Consider the following 12,074-nt stretch of genomic DNA (forward strand, 5'->3'; position numbering starts at 1 on the left):
GTCGCCGACGAGCAGCGCCGTGACCCGTCCTTGCCTTTCATCATTGAGCATCTGGAATCTTCACTTGCCGACAGTTCCCTTCGCTTATTCACACTTCAAGATGGCGTACTCTACCGCCACAACGTTCACCCCGACGGCCCTGCATTACTCTTTACGATCCCTAAACACCTTCGCTCGGCTGTTCTCCACGAACTTCATGACCTCCCCACTGCCGGTCACCTGGGTGTGTCACATACTTACGACCGGATCCGCCGACGCTTTTTTTGGCCAGTGCTTGCTCGCTCCGTTCGAAGATACGTAGCTGCGTGTGAGAAATGCCAGCGATGCAAGACACCATCGACGCTCCCTGTTGGGTACCTTCAACCACTTGACATTCCCGCGGAACCATTCTTTCAGGTTGGTTTGGACTTATTTGGCCCTTTTCCTCTTTCTACCTCTGGGAACAGGTGGATCGCTGTGGCCACGCGCTACGCCATTACCTGAGCGCTTCCTACAAGCTGCGCCAGATGTCACAGATTTTTTTCTATGCGACATGATTTTATTACATGGAGCTCCGCGACAACTTCTCACAGACCGTGGCCAGACATTCCTATCAAAAGTTATCGCGAACATCATGCAGTCCTGTGCCATGAGGCACAAGCTATCCGCATTATACCATCCGCAAACAAATGGCCTCACGAAGCGTCTCAATTGCACTCTCACAGACATGCTCGCGAAATATGTCTCTTCAGACCACACTGACTGGGACCTCACTCTACCGTTTGTCACATTTGCTTATAATTCCTCGCACCATGACACAGCCGTTATTCCCCATTTTTCCTTCTGTTCAGCCGAGAACCAACACTGCCCCTTAACACAACCCTCCCTGTTCACGCGGCACCGACCAGTGAATATGCACTTGACGGCATCGCGCGCTGTGCCCACGCAAGGAAAATTGCCCGTGACCGCCTTCTGAAATCCCAAGAGAGTCAAAGGCGTTTGCATGACTGGCAACACTGAGATGTGCACTTCCCACCTGGTTCTTTGGTGCTTCAATGGTCTCCGTCACATCAGGTCGGCCTGTCAGAAAAACTGCTGTCTCGTTACACAGGCCCATAATGAGTGCTTCGTGCCGTGACTCCCGTCACCTACGAGATCGTCCCTGACGCCCCATCTGCTTCCCAGTCCAGTGATATCGTGCACGTTACACAACTGAAGCAGTATCACCCTCCCAGTGATGACCTTTAGATGCTCCGGGACATCGCTTCTGCCGATGGGGGTTACGCTACACGCATGTGGTATTTGATTGTTTGAACGAGGCGTGTGGGCGCTATCACTCGAGAAAAGAGGAGGAAGAACGAACTGGGCTCACGCTGTGAATCTAACCGGTGAGCGCTGGAACCGCTGTTGTAAATATAACCTGTAAATAGTTGCTCGTCTTACTGACTCGTCCTTCATGTAACAATATTCAATGAAGCAAAATGACAATTTTACTGACTTCATTATACTGAGGCTTAACTATAAATGCAGTATTTGCCGCAGCATGCCATGCGTATTACACATCCTGACCAACAAAGAAGTCGTGGCATAAAGTGCATAACACAGGTAGAATTGCAGCAAACATTCTTAGGTATCATAGTTAGCACTAATTTGTTACTTTTGGTAGAGGGCCCCACAGCAACTACAAATATATTGGATAAATAGTGCAAAATCATAGTACAACTAAGTAATGGACATAACTGAGCAATGACTCACAACTTCAAGTTTACTGGCAAAAATATTATAAAGAACAAAATTTTAAAGATAAAAAGAAGTACATGTGCAGCAAAGTATCTGTATACATTGAAGAGGAACTAGAGCTTTGTCACACAAAAGCAGAAAACCAACACGCAGAACCAAACAAAAAAGCTAACAAACATTGGAAGAGGGAAATGGAGGAAAGATGCTCAAGCAGAAACTGCAATTCTTTCTTGCCAAGAGCAACTGACTGCTTCCTTGCACATTTGTTTTTTTTTTCCCTTTGATTATGCAAAGTTTCTGCTATCTCAATCATGTTGCAGTCTACATGATTAAATAAAATTGTAGTTTCCTTAGTTAATGTGAGGCATCCACAGCTTCTGCAATGTGCAGGTAAGTGCAGACATTTCGAAGCACTAAAAGAAGTTGCACTCTTTTAGCGGCACATTTACACAATGACCAATTTGGCCTGCATTCACAGACCTACAAGACAACAGAAGCCTGTAAACACATACAACCTAACTTATCAGTAGATAAAAAATTAAATGCATATTTTAAGAATATTTTCAAATGATACTTATTAGCATCTATATAAGCCTTCACGTAAACAATTCTTTTTCTTTTTTGGGAATACTGCTTTGTGGTACAATTGTATTTATTGTTTTAACCAGTCTCATGCTGTTAAATATTGTAATTAATACCCTTTCTTGTCTTTAGATTATGTAAACTGTTCTTCCTTGTGTTGCACCACATGCTCAGTGCATCACAGGGGCCCAGAACCCTGTCAAGCATTTTGGACTATCTTTGGCCTTGGAGTTCCTGGACATTTGTTATGTCCAAATAAATCCTGAACCTGTTTTGCATAAAGCATAACAGCTGGCTATCTTCTGGAACACTGAGTGCAATCTGAACTAGAAGGACACTTCTTCATGGCAGGGTGAACACCACCAAGTAATTTGGGAGCAAAAATAACTAATATGCACACCATAACTTTTTTGCAACATGCTGTTCGTTCAATATGAACATCCACCAACAACCTTAGCTCCCCTTTTGCTACTACATTACAACTTTAAATTTCTTTAACATGTCTCTCTCAAGACACACTTTCTTGCTACCAACTTTTCTTTTAATAAATCTGACTGTTCCACAAGCACTAGCTCACCCGCAGCAATACAGGCAAGTCAATACTGGCTTTAGAAGTGCTGCCAAATGCAAAGGATGCTGTAAAAACACACTTTTTATGGTGAAGACAGCAATACTATTAATTCAATACAGCTTTGCCCACTCACCACCCTAATGCCCTCCTAAGTTCATCGCCATGGCTTCAATGGTTCACTGAATTAATGTTCATCAACTTTAAGAATAAACATTTGCCACCTCATCTAGTCCCAATAACAGTCTTGCTGTAAAAATTATGCACTACATGAAGAAAAAAAAAAGAGCTAAATAAAAAAAGAGCTAAAGTGAAGAAAGAAGGTCTGTTCAATGCATGCATAGTTCGTGGCACTGGTGCCGGAAAAGTCAACGCAGTACCTGTACTGCACATACGTGAGGCCACAGGTGCTGGTACAACATGTTTAAAACTCTTCAAGCATCAATTATCACCAAGGACAAAGACTATAATGGTGTTGGTGAACATTAGCAGTGATGAAGGCATACTCCTCTGTAATGCACATGGCTGTTGTGTGCACTACAGCGGCTGTATTTTCTAACGATCCATTTCATTTTCCAGTTTTTTTACTCTTCCTCATTGGCTCGAATGCAGCTCGGATGCCACTGCGCCCTGGGCCCGATCTCTACCAATCCAGGATGTTAACGCGCCGTCATTACACTAGGGTTGGCTGCTTGGCACAGCAGCATCCAAACCAGTGATGTAGAGCAAAAAGAATGAAAAATAAAATGACAGTTTGAAAATAGAGCCCCAGTGCAAAAGCAGGCAACTGCTATTACCCAATTTTCGTAATAAATGAAGCAGTCTTTCACCCGCTGTGACCAGGTATGTAAGTTATTGTTTTTTAGAGGTTTTAAATGTTTGTTTAAATATAATGAACAACCATATTTATTTGGATATAAGTGAAACCGTTTTTTTTTTTAGAAAGTGTTACGCAAAATGAAATATCATCCTACAATTCGTGAACAAAGAATCTCGTCCTATATTTGTGAACAAAGCTAGCAAAAGTACCGAGCTAACGGAGTTCCTCCGTCATGCCCGCCGTTCTTCAAGCAGCACCAGCACTCGCTGCACTGGTAAATAATGTACCAGGGCAGAGAAGCATCCGACAAAGACAACTTCTCAGCAATTGTGACGAGGATGCAGGTTGTAGCACTGACTAGTGAGACTTAGCAGCCGAGCTTACGGTAAATAATGGTGCGCCATGCTTGAAGTTTTTCGTTTTTGTAAAAAAAAATATGGCTTGACTTACATTCTAATTATTATTTTTTATTTCTCGGCAAGTTCAATATACATGGCACTACCTATATTTGAGTTCAACCTATTGTTCAGTAAATACCCAATACAGATATAACAACCCATTTTTGCAGAATTGTCACATTCATTGTAAGTGGTTTCAACTGTAGTTTATAGGTCCAACGTCATTCAGACCTCTGAATAAAAAATCCAGCGATATTTCAAAAGTTACCCTGGATACAAAATAAGAGCACCTTTGTAAGCCGTCTTCATCGCATGTAAGAGCTACTTCTAAATCTGAGAAATAATTTGACTTCAGCTGTTAAAAAAAATGGCTCTGTATTGTTCCTCCAGATATGTATTGTAAACTCACCTTATTTGCTTGGTCGTTTTGAACTTGATAAATATAACGATTGGGAAGATCTGGCACCTGTTGAGCCTCTCAACAGCGGATAAACTCACATCCAGCAGAGCATGGCATAGCTGTAAGTAAAAGATAAGTGCCTTCAATTATTAAAGTTTTCATATAATGTAAAATCTCAAAAGTGCAATATCTGATCATAGCAACTGCTTATTGTTGCAACATCAGCATAAATTGAAATGAAACACACAATGGCTGTTCTGTGTGATTACATCGAAGTGCAAAGTGCAATTGTTCTGCATGACATGTTTACTGCTAAAGAAAGATGAGGACAGTGAAAAAAACACAAACAACAACACAGCTCTAAACATGTCATGCAGTAAATAGTATGAACAAGGCCAAGTTCAAGCCAAGTTCAAGCACAAGGTCATGGGATCGAGTCCCAGTCGAAGCGGCCACATTTTGATGGCGGCAAAATGCAAAAACACCTGTGTCCCGTGCAGTGGGGGCACGTTATAGATACCCTGATGGTTAAAATGAATCCAGAGTCCCTCCACTACAGTGTGTCTCATAATCAAATCGTGGTTTTGGCATATAAAACCCCAGAATTCAGTCCAAGCCAAGTGCAAGGCCAGAAATCAATTGCTCTGTAGCCGATTTTAAAGGGTCACTGAAACGGTTTGGACAAATTTTGTAGACGTGTAGGATACAATTGCAGTAAAACATCGATGCCATAATTTAAGTGAAGCATCTCATATTAAGAGAGCTACAGATGATTACAAGCTACCCTGCTACCTAGCCATACTTTTTCTTCTCAATTCTTTCACCAAGCGATCAGGGCTAAGCTTCATCTTTACTGGCTCTACGACATGAATGTGACGTCATGACGTCTACTTCCAGTTTTTTGGAGCCAGCACATGAAGCCTCTCCAACCACTCCACTAGCCACCTGGCCGTAGATCCCAGCGAGATCTATCCAAGCAGCGTGTGTTGCAAGTGTTCTGTCGCAGCACTGAGCGTATCCGGTATTCTGGTAAATGTAGGCGAATTGACCATTTTAACGGATGGGCGGAGGTGTGAACGTGAGCAGCTTGCATAGTGCAGCTACCTGGCGGCACAGAGCTCGACAAGCCAAAAACAGAGCTAATATTTCTGTAACCAAAAATATTTTAAACAAAAAAAAAATTTGTTCACGATTATGCTGCTGCCGAAAATTTAGACCAGTAGCAAAGTAGAATACACTTGGTTACTACTATATTGGCTGTGTTTGGTTGAGTTCTGTGTGACCAGGTGGGTGCTCATGCTTGCACCTGTCCATCCGGCAAAATGCCCAGTCCACTTGCATTTAGTGGAATACCGGACACGATAAAACTCACTATTGTGGTAGTACCTCTTCTGACTGCCGTCACATGCACCCACTGTGTAGACGGTAACGGGGTGGCTTAAAACTCAGGGGAGCAACACCACTGGAATCAGTCGCAATGCATATTTTTAAAACCGTATAATAAATTACATGCTTTACACGGAGCACTTAAAATCAACTTCCTTATTTCTTCATGGATTTTGATAAAAGTTGGCACAAATATTTTAAATGTTCCCCTGATGCTTTCATAAAATTTTGAGTGATTGAGAATATTTTATTTAGCAGAATTCTTCTTTTTCACTGTTTCTGGAGGGCCTGGGCAGTTTAAAATATACAATGAAGTATTGACTGCATGGCGAAATGCGAGCTGGAGGTTGTGACCTTCTTGCTTTTTTGCAACACAATTTTTTGTATTGTAATTTTTGATGTTACCTTTGCAGCAAGCACGCTTTTGGGATGAATGAATAGCCAGATAATAAATTTATAGAAAGCCAAGATAAAGAAGCGAGAGTGCCACAGCCTGCACTGTAGGCCAAAGAATGTGACAAAAAAAAAGCGGAGTCAAAACAGGCCAATCGGTAACAAAGGAATCAGCTCCGAAAGCTGAGCAGAAAGGCAAAAAAAAAAAAAGTTTGGGAAAGTGGCTCTCAAAGTTTCACCTTCGTTTCAGTCCCCTAAAAGGCACCAAATTTGTAGTCTGGCATGTTTTGTGATTCGGGGCTTCTTGGACATGTGGCCTCTGGTCTGGTGTACTGTTGTCCCCCACCGCCCCCCTTTTTTATGGCATCCTTTACTACCACTCTACAAAGAGCATGGTGCCTGGGTTTCAAACCAAGTGAGGCACGGAACTTGTGTGGGCATACCTGCAGACTGCCTCGTTGATAGCAGGCTCCAGTGCAATCAGTGAAGCATTTTTTTTTTCTTTCGGGAGAATCGACCAAGTCACTGAATGAAGGTTCTCAGCAGCATTCCGAGTCGTCTTCCCTTGACAATAGCTGCAGAGCTTAGGACTAGACAGCCGCAGATAGACAGGCAGCAATGCAGCTGCTAGGTGCTTTTCCAGCTTGTACATTTGTGTGATGCGTCACTTCTGCAGCCTAGTGTCTGTGTCAGCTCAAGGTGTCTAGTTAAAGGGGGCGTGACACCCAATTTTCGATCATAATCTGTATGGTATGAGGTAATCCGTGTGCGTTCAAGAACACATTGGCAAAATTTTAACGCATCTGAGCAAGCATGTAATTTGTAATTAAATTTTTTATATTAAGCTTGAATGCCATAACAGCCGAGCACCACCAGCATGCTCACGAGCCGTGAACATCAGAAGCTGCATGCTTGCCGAGCGAGCATGTACATTCCAGCAGAGAATCTGTGTTTCAGCTGTGCGTGCATGCGGGAAACTTCTGCTTTGTTCAGCTTGCCATTGGAATTGTTTAACTTACAGCGGCTGAAACAATGCCACTGCAGCGCCTATGTGGTGCTGTGGGATGCCAGAGTGAATGGAACAAGGGGTGCTCTGTATTGTTTTTCAGTTTCCCCAAGGAGCCCGTCAAGTGTAAGACTTGGGAAATGAATGTGGGCAGAAAGGACTGGTGCTCATCTAACGCTTTTGTATTGTTCTCAGAGCACTTCAAGCCAGACAGCTACAATGACAATTTGTGCCTGCTCGCCTAGTTTGGGATACCTGTGAAAAAGCTGAGGCTGTGGCCAGACGCGATGCTGACAGTGTTCGTGCACCTGATGTGTGGCACTGCCTGCCGGGCAGGCAGTGCCCCGGCCAAACATTAGCCTTGATACTTTTTTTTACCGACATTGGGTGCAATAAAGCAAGTTCAAGTAAAGGTTCAGCCAAAGCGAGCATCACGCAATATCCTTGCGCTGTGGACACATGTGCGCGGGCATCTGTTTAAAAATGCCGTACACAACTACAGAGAGGAAAAAAAATAACTGGTGGGAGTGCGTGGCAGCTTAACAAAATCGTAGTTTTGTTGAGTATGGATCCGAGAGACATGCCAGCATGAAATGCATGCTGGCAAACAATCTACGTGCATAACAATTCGCATTGCGCAAAGCAGTGCCAGACTTCGTCTCCCATGCAGCACTGCATGCATGAAATATGATGAAATAAAGCTATAGTACTCAACAGTGCGGAAAGGTATCAGCAACGGTTCACGCAACACCAATGTTGCCATCAAGGAGGATATATAAAAATTGCTGGAGTGGAGAGGGCGCGCTCCGACCGAAGCCTCCGTCCGCCATCTTGCCAGAGGCAGAAAGCGCGCTCGGCTCCGGCGGCACCGGCTCGCGCTGCTGTTTTCGTGAGTTGGTCTGCAGTGCAAGTTGATGTGAGGGGCATGCAGACACCATCGATTTGATTATGGTTGCCTCTTGCGTTGCCTACGGATGTGCGAACAGGCTGAAGAAGGGTTGTGGCCTCACGTTTCACCTGTAAGTACACGAGGACACTTTCATTGAGCCACTACGCTCGCGTTGCCGATGGATGTCAACCGATAAGTTGTGTGTGTGTGTGTGCAACGACTAATAGTCCTGGAATTGCCAACAGGTTTCCAAAAGATCCGGAGCTGCGGAGCCTGTGGGAGCGGGCTGTTCGCCGTGAAAGGTGGCATGCGAAAGATGGAGATCGCCTTTGTTGTGTGCATTTCGCGCCGGAGTGCTTCGACCGCACCGGACAGACAACGCGACTGCGTGCGGGTAGTGTTCCTTCTGTGTTCCCTGCGTTTCCGGAGCATCTACAGAAGCCCGTGAGTATGAGTCAGTGCAGGCTAATGTCATCTCTCTTACATTTGATGGTGCCTCCTCTAACTTCACTATGGCGAAATGTTTAGGCGCTGAGCTTCTACTGTCTTCTCACCGGTTTTCTACAAGCTTTGTCAACCCTGCTGACTGCACCAAAAACATTCAGTTTATCTTAGATGCCTGGCACATGATTAAGCTTGTGCGGAACTCACTGGCAACTGTAAGCCACCTTATTGACATGGAAGGAAATCACGTGAAGTGGGCTTATATACTGGCATTGGAGGCATTGCAACGTGGAGAAGGGTTGCGGCTTGGAAACAAGCTCACAAAGGTGCATGTCCAGTGGGAAAAGCAAAAGATGAAAGTACGATATGCAGTACAAGCGTCGAGTGCTTCAGTTGCTGACGCCTTGGACTTCTGCGAACAAGTGCTCAAGCTGCCACAGTTCAAGGGTGCCACTGCAACAGCTAAGTTCATTAGGCTTTTTGATCGCTTGTTCGACATCATGAACTCTCGAAACCCACTTGCAAGGTCCTATAAGGCACCTCTTCGCAAGCAGAATGAAGCCCTCTGGAAGCTATTCTTTTCCGAGGCCCGTGCCTATATACAAGGGCTGAGAGACCCTGCAGGGCGTCCAGTAATAGAAGGGCTGAAGAAAACTGGGTTCGTTGGATTTTTGGTGTGCATGACCAGCACAGAAAAATTGTTCGATGAGCTTGTTCACAAGGATCAGCTGAAATACTTGCTGACGCACAAGCTTAGCCAAGATCACGCCGAAAACTTCTTCGGGTCCATACGTGCACGAGGTGGTTATAACAACAACCCAACCGCTGCGCAGTTCATGGCTGCATACAAGCGTCTGTTGGTTCAGACAGAAGTGACTTCATCAAGCTCTGGAAACTGCTCCCAAGGCATAGTCTCAATTCTAAATCCAACAACTACAGGAGCTTTGGTAGGTGAAAGCAGCATGCTTACTGATATGCGCAGGTCATCAATCCTGCAGGCCGACGACCATAACTATACCCATCACATTGACTGCCCAGAAAGCCTGTCAGCTTTTGTCGGTGCTGTAGTGCCGTACATTGCAGGTTTCGTCGTTAAGAAAGTTCGTTCAACGGTAACATGTGAACTGTGCATCGCAGCCCTGCACACGGATGAACTGGCACCTTTAATTAGGCAAAAGAGCCGAGGTGGACTTATTTCACCGTCATAAGACGTCGTTGGCCTGTGTGAAGCAGTTGAAAAGGGGCTGCGACGGCTACAGGCAGAATATGATACTATTAAAATGGTGACGGTAAGATCAAAACACCTCATCCTTGAAGTCCTGGGCACCTGCACAGAGAAAAACTGGTTCCAGAAACTGGAGGACCACATCCTTGATCTTGATCCACTTGATAACCATATTTAAAGCTTGTGCAAAAAAATCGCTGAAGAATATATAAAAGTGAGAATACACCACATGACGAAAGAACGAAACCGTGAACTGATCAAAAACAAAGTGAGACCACTTTTGTCGAGGGTGATTATTTTCAATCACCAGTAGGGTGTCTGTCATGGTGTTCTTGACTGTATGTGAAATTTTCTCCTTAATATCTGCTCATTTGAACTGCCTTCTGCATATCAGTTGGCTGCTGGTTGATGGTAAATAAACGACTACAACTAGAACCACACATTTGCATTCCTTTCTAAATGGGAGCAGCTGCATCAGCAAAGCGAAAAAGCGCGAGCGCAGCTGCATTACGCTTTTCTCCTTAATATTTGCACAGTTACACTGCTTTTTACATGCCAGTTTTCTGCTAGCTGATGGAAAATAAATGTATATAACTAGAACCACTCGTTTTTGTTGCTCTGTAAATGCGAGCAACGTCATCCGCAGCGCGGAAAAGCACGAGCGCGGCAGTGCTAAGCTTTTCTGCTTAATGTTTGAGCTGGCAAACTGCCTTGTACATGCCAGTTTCCCTTTGGTTGACGAAAAATAGACGTTTAATACTGGAACCGCTCGTTAGCGTTGCTTTGTAAACGCGAAAAAGGGCGGCTGCGCTATGCTTTTCTCCTTTATATTTCCGCAGTTACATAGCCTTCTTCACGCCAGTTGGCTGCTACAGTTGATGGGAGATAACCGTTTACAACCAGAAGCACTTGTTTTCATTGGTTTCTGAATGCGAGCGCCTTCATGAGCAGCGCGAAAAAGTGGAGGCGCGGCTGCGCCGCTGCCTTTTGCCTCTGGTAAGATGGCCGCCGGCCGTTCGGCGCGGCTTCACCCTTGCCCATAGGCGCGTATAGGCGGCTTCCACTCCAGCAATTTTTATATATCCTCCTTGGTTGCCATCTATGTTGACCACGTTTACTATGCTGCCTTCGGCCTTCGCCTCAACAATTTGGACGCACCAGCCGGTACGTGCAAATTTCAGAGGCCATGTTTCGTTGCTTCAGCTGGTGGTAATGAGGTCGAAGTCAAAATGTGCAGTGTATACTACACCATCACTGCTTCTGCTGCTCAAAGATTCGGCGCTTGCTTCATCACGCGAAGTTGGTGGTGCAGAAGACATGGCACATGATATCTGGAGCAAATACAGCAATAAACGGCAATATGCTCCAACCTCACGTGGTGCGGTGGCTGATTTTTTAGCAGCCGACGACTCGGTTCCATGCAGCACATGAGGTCACACATGGCATGGCAATATGGCAGTGGGCGCTGGAAGGCAGGGATTATAGCCGGTGAGTTCTATCTCATATTTTGGACAGAAACGTGCTTTTACTGCCCAGTTTTTACATGTGTATAGCCATAATAGACCCTCTACTTCAATTTCTCGTGAAAAACCACAAATTGTTGGGTGACCATGTCATGTCCCCTTTAACAGACCTAATCATGAGGTTCTCTTTATGAAGGGGTGGTATGACAGATACTGTTACGAGATATTGTGACCATATATGACAAAACAGTCAGCATGATGCGCTTGGTCACAGGTCCAAGAAGCCAATGTGCAAAACACCTACTTAGTCACGCGGTCCGAAGTGCTGATGCAAGTCTTGGACCCAAGGCTTAGCCGCGTGTCTGAGGGTTCCCTGTGCGAAGCTTGGCCGCGAAGACCACATTGCCGATGCTCGGAATGCTTATCCGCGAGTCTGAGACATCCACAAACAGAGGATCAGGCCTGCTACTGCGATGTCCACGTAGCACCCGTTTTGACACTCGTTGAGATTATGGAGACTGTCCGGAGCTCGCGAAGTGCAAAGAGCCGAGCAGACGATGCCACTATAGAGTGAGCACCGGACCCGTGGTGAACAGCGCTGGAGTCATGTGGCGGGTGCAGCCAATCGGAGACTTTAGAATCACCTCCAATCATTCGCTTTTTGTGCATGTGTTTCTGTATGGTGAAGATAGCTGAAGGGGCAAATTTGAAGACAGAGAAATGTGCTTTCAAACGAGACCAAGATGGCGGTGCTCGGTTGCACCGTTCCGGAGATATTGTG

The 12,074-nt window shown here is 45.1% G+C and overlaps 1 protein-coding gene and 1 pseudogene across 3 annotated transcripts in view; one reads left to right on the forward strand and one right to left on the reverse strand.

Annotated features, from left to right (window-relative positions):
• The window catches only part of Dlg5 (Discs large 5), a 172,575-nt gene that overhangs the window by 19,117 nt on the left and 141,384 nt on the right, over positions 1-12,074 (reverse strand). For all 3 annotated transcript variants that reach the window (XM_065439425.1, XM_065439424.1, XM_065439426.1), the window contains one exon: positions 4,497-4,606. In XM_065439425.1, the coding sequence (XP_065295497.1) occupies positions 4,497-4,606 (110 nt within the window). The remainder of the gene's footprint in view (positions 1-4,496; positions 4,607-12,074) is intronic.
• Positions 9,392-10,764, forward strand: LOC135907712 (uncharacterized; annotated as a pseudogene).

The sequence above is a fragment of the Dermacentor albipictus genome, chromosome 1 (assembly GCF_038994185.2).
Source record: "Dermacentor albipictus isolate Rhodes 1998 colony chromosome 1, USDA_Dalb.pri_finalv2, whole genome shotgun sequence".
NCBI classification, from domain to species: Eukaryota; Metazoa; Arthropoda; class Arachnida; order Ixodida; family Ixodidae; genus Dermacentor; species Dermacentor albipictus.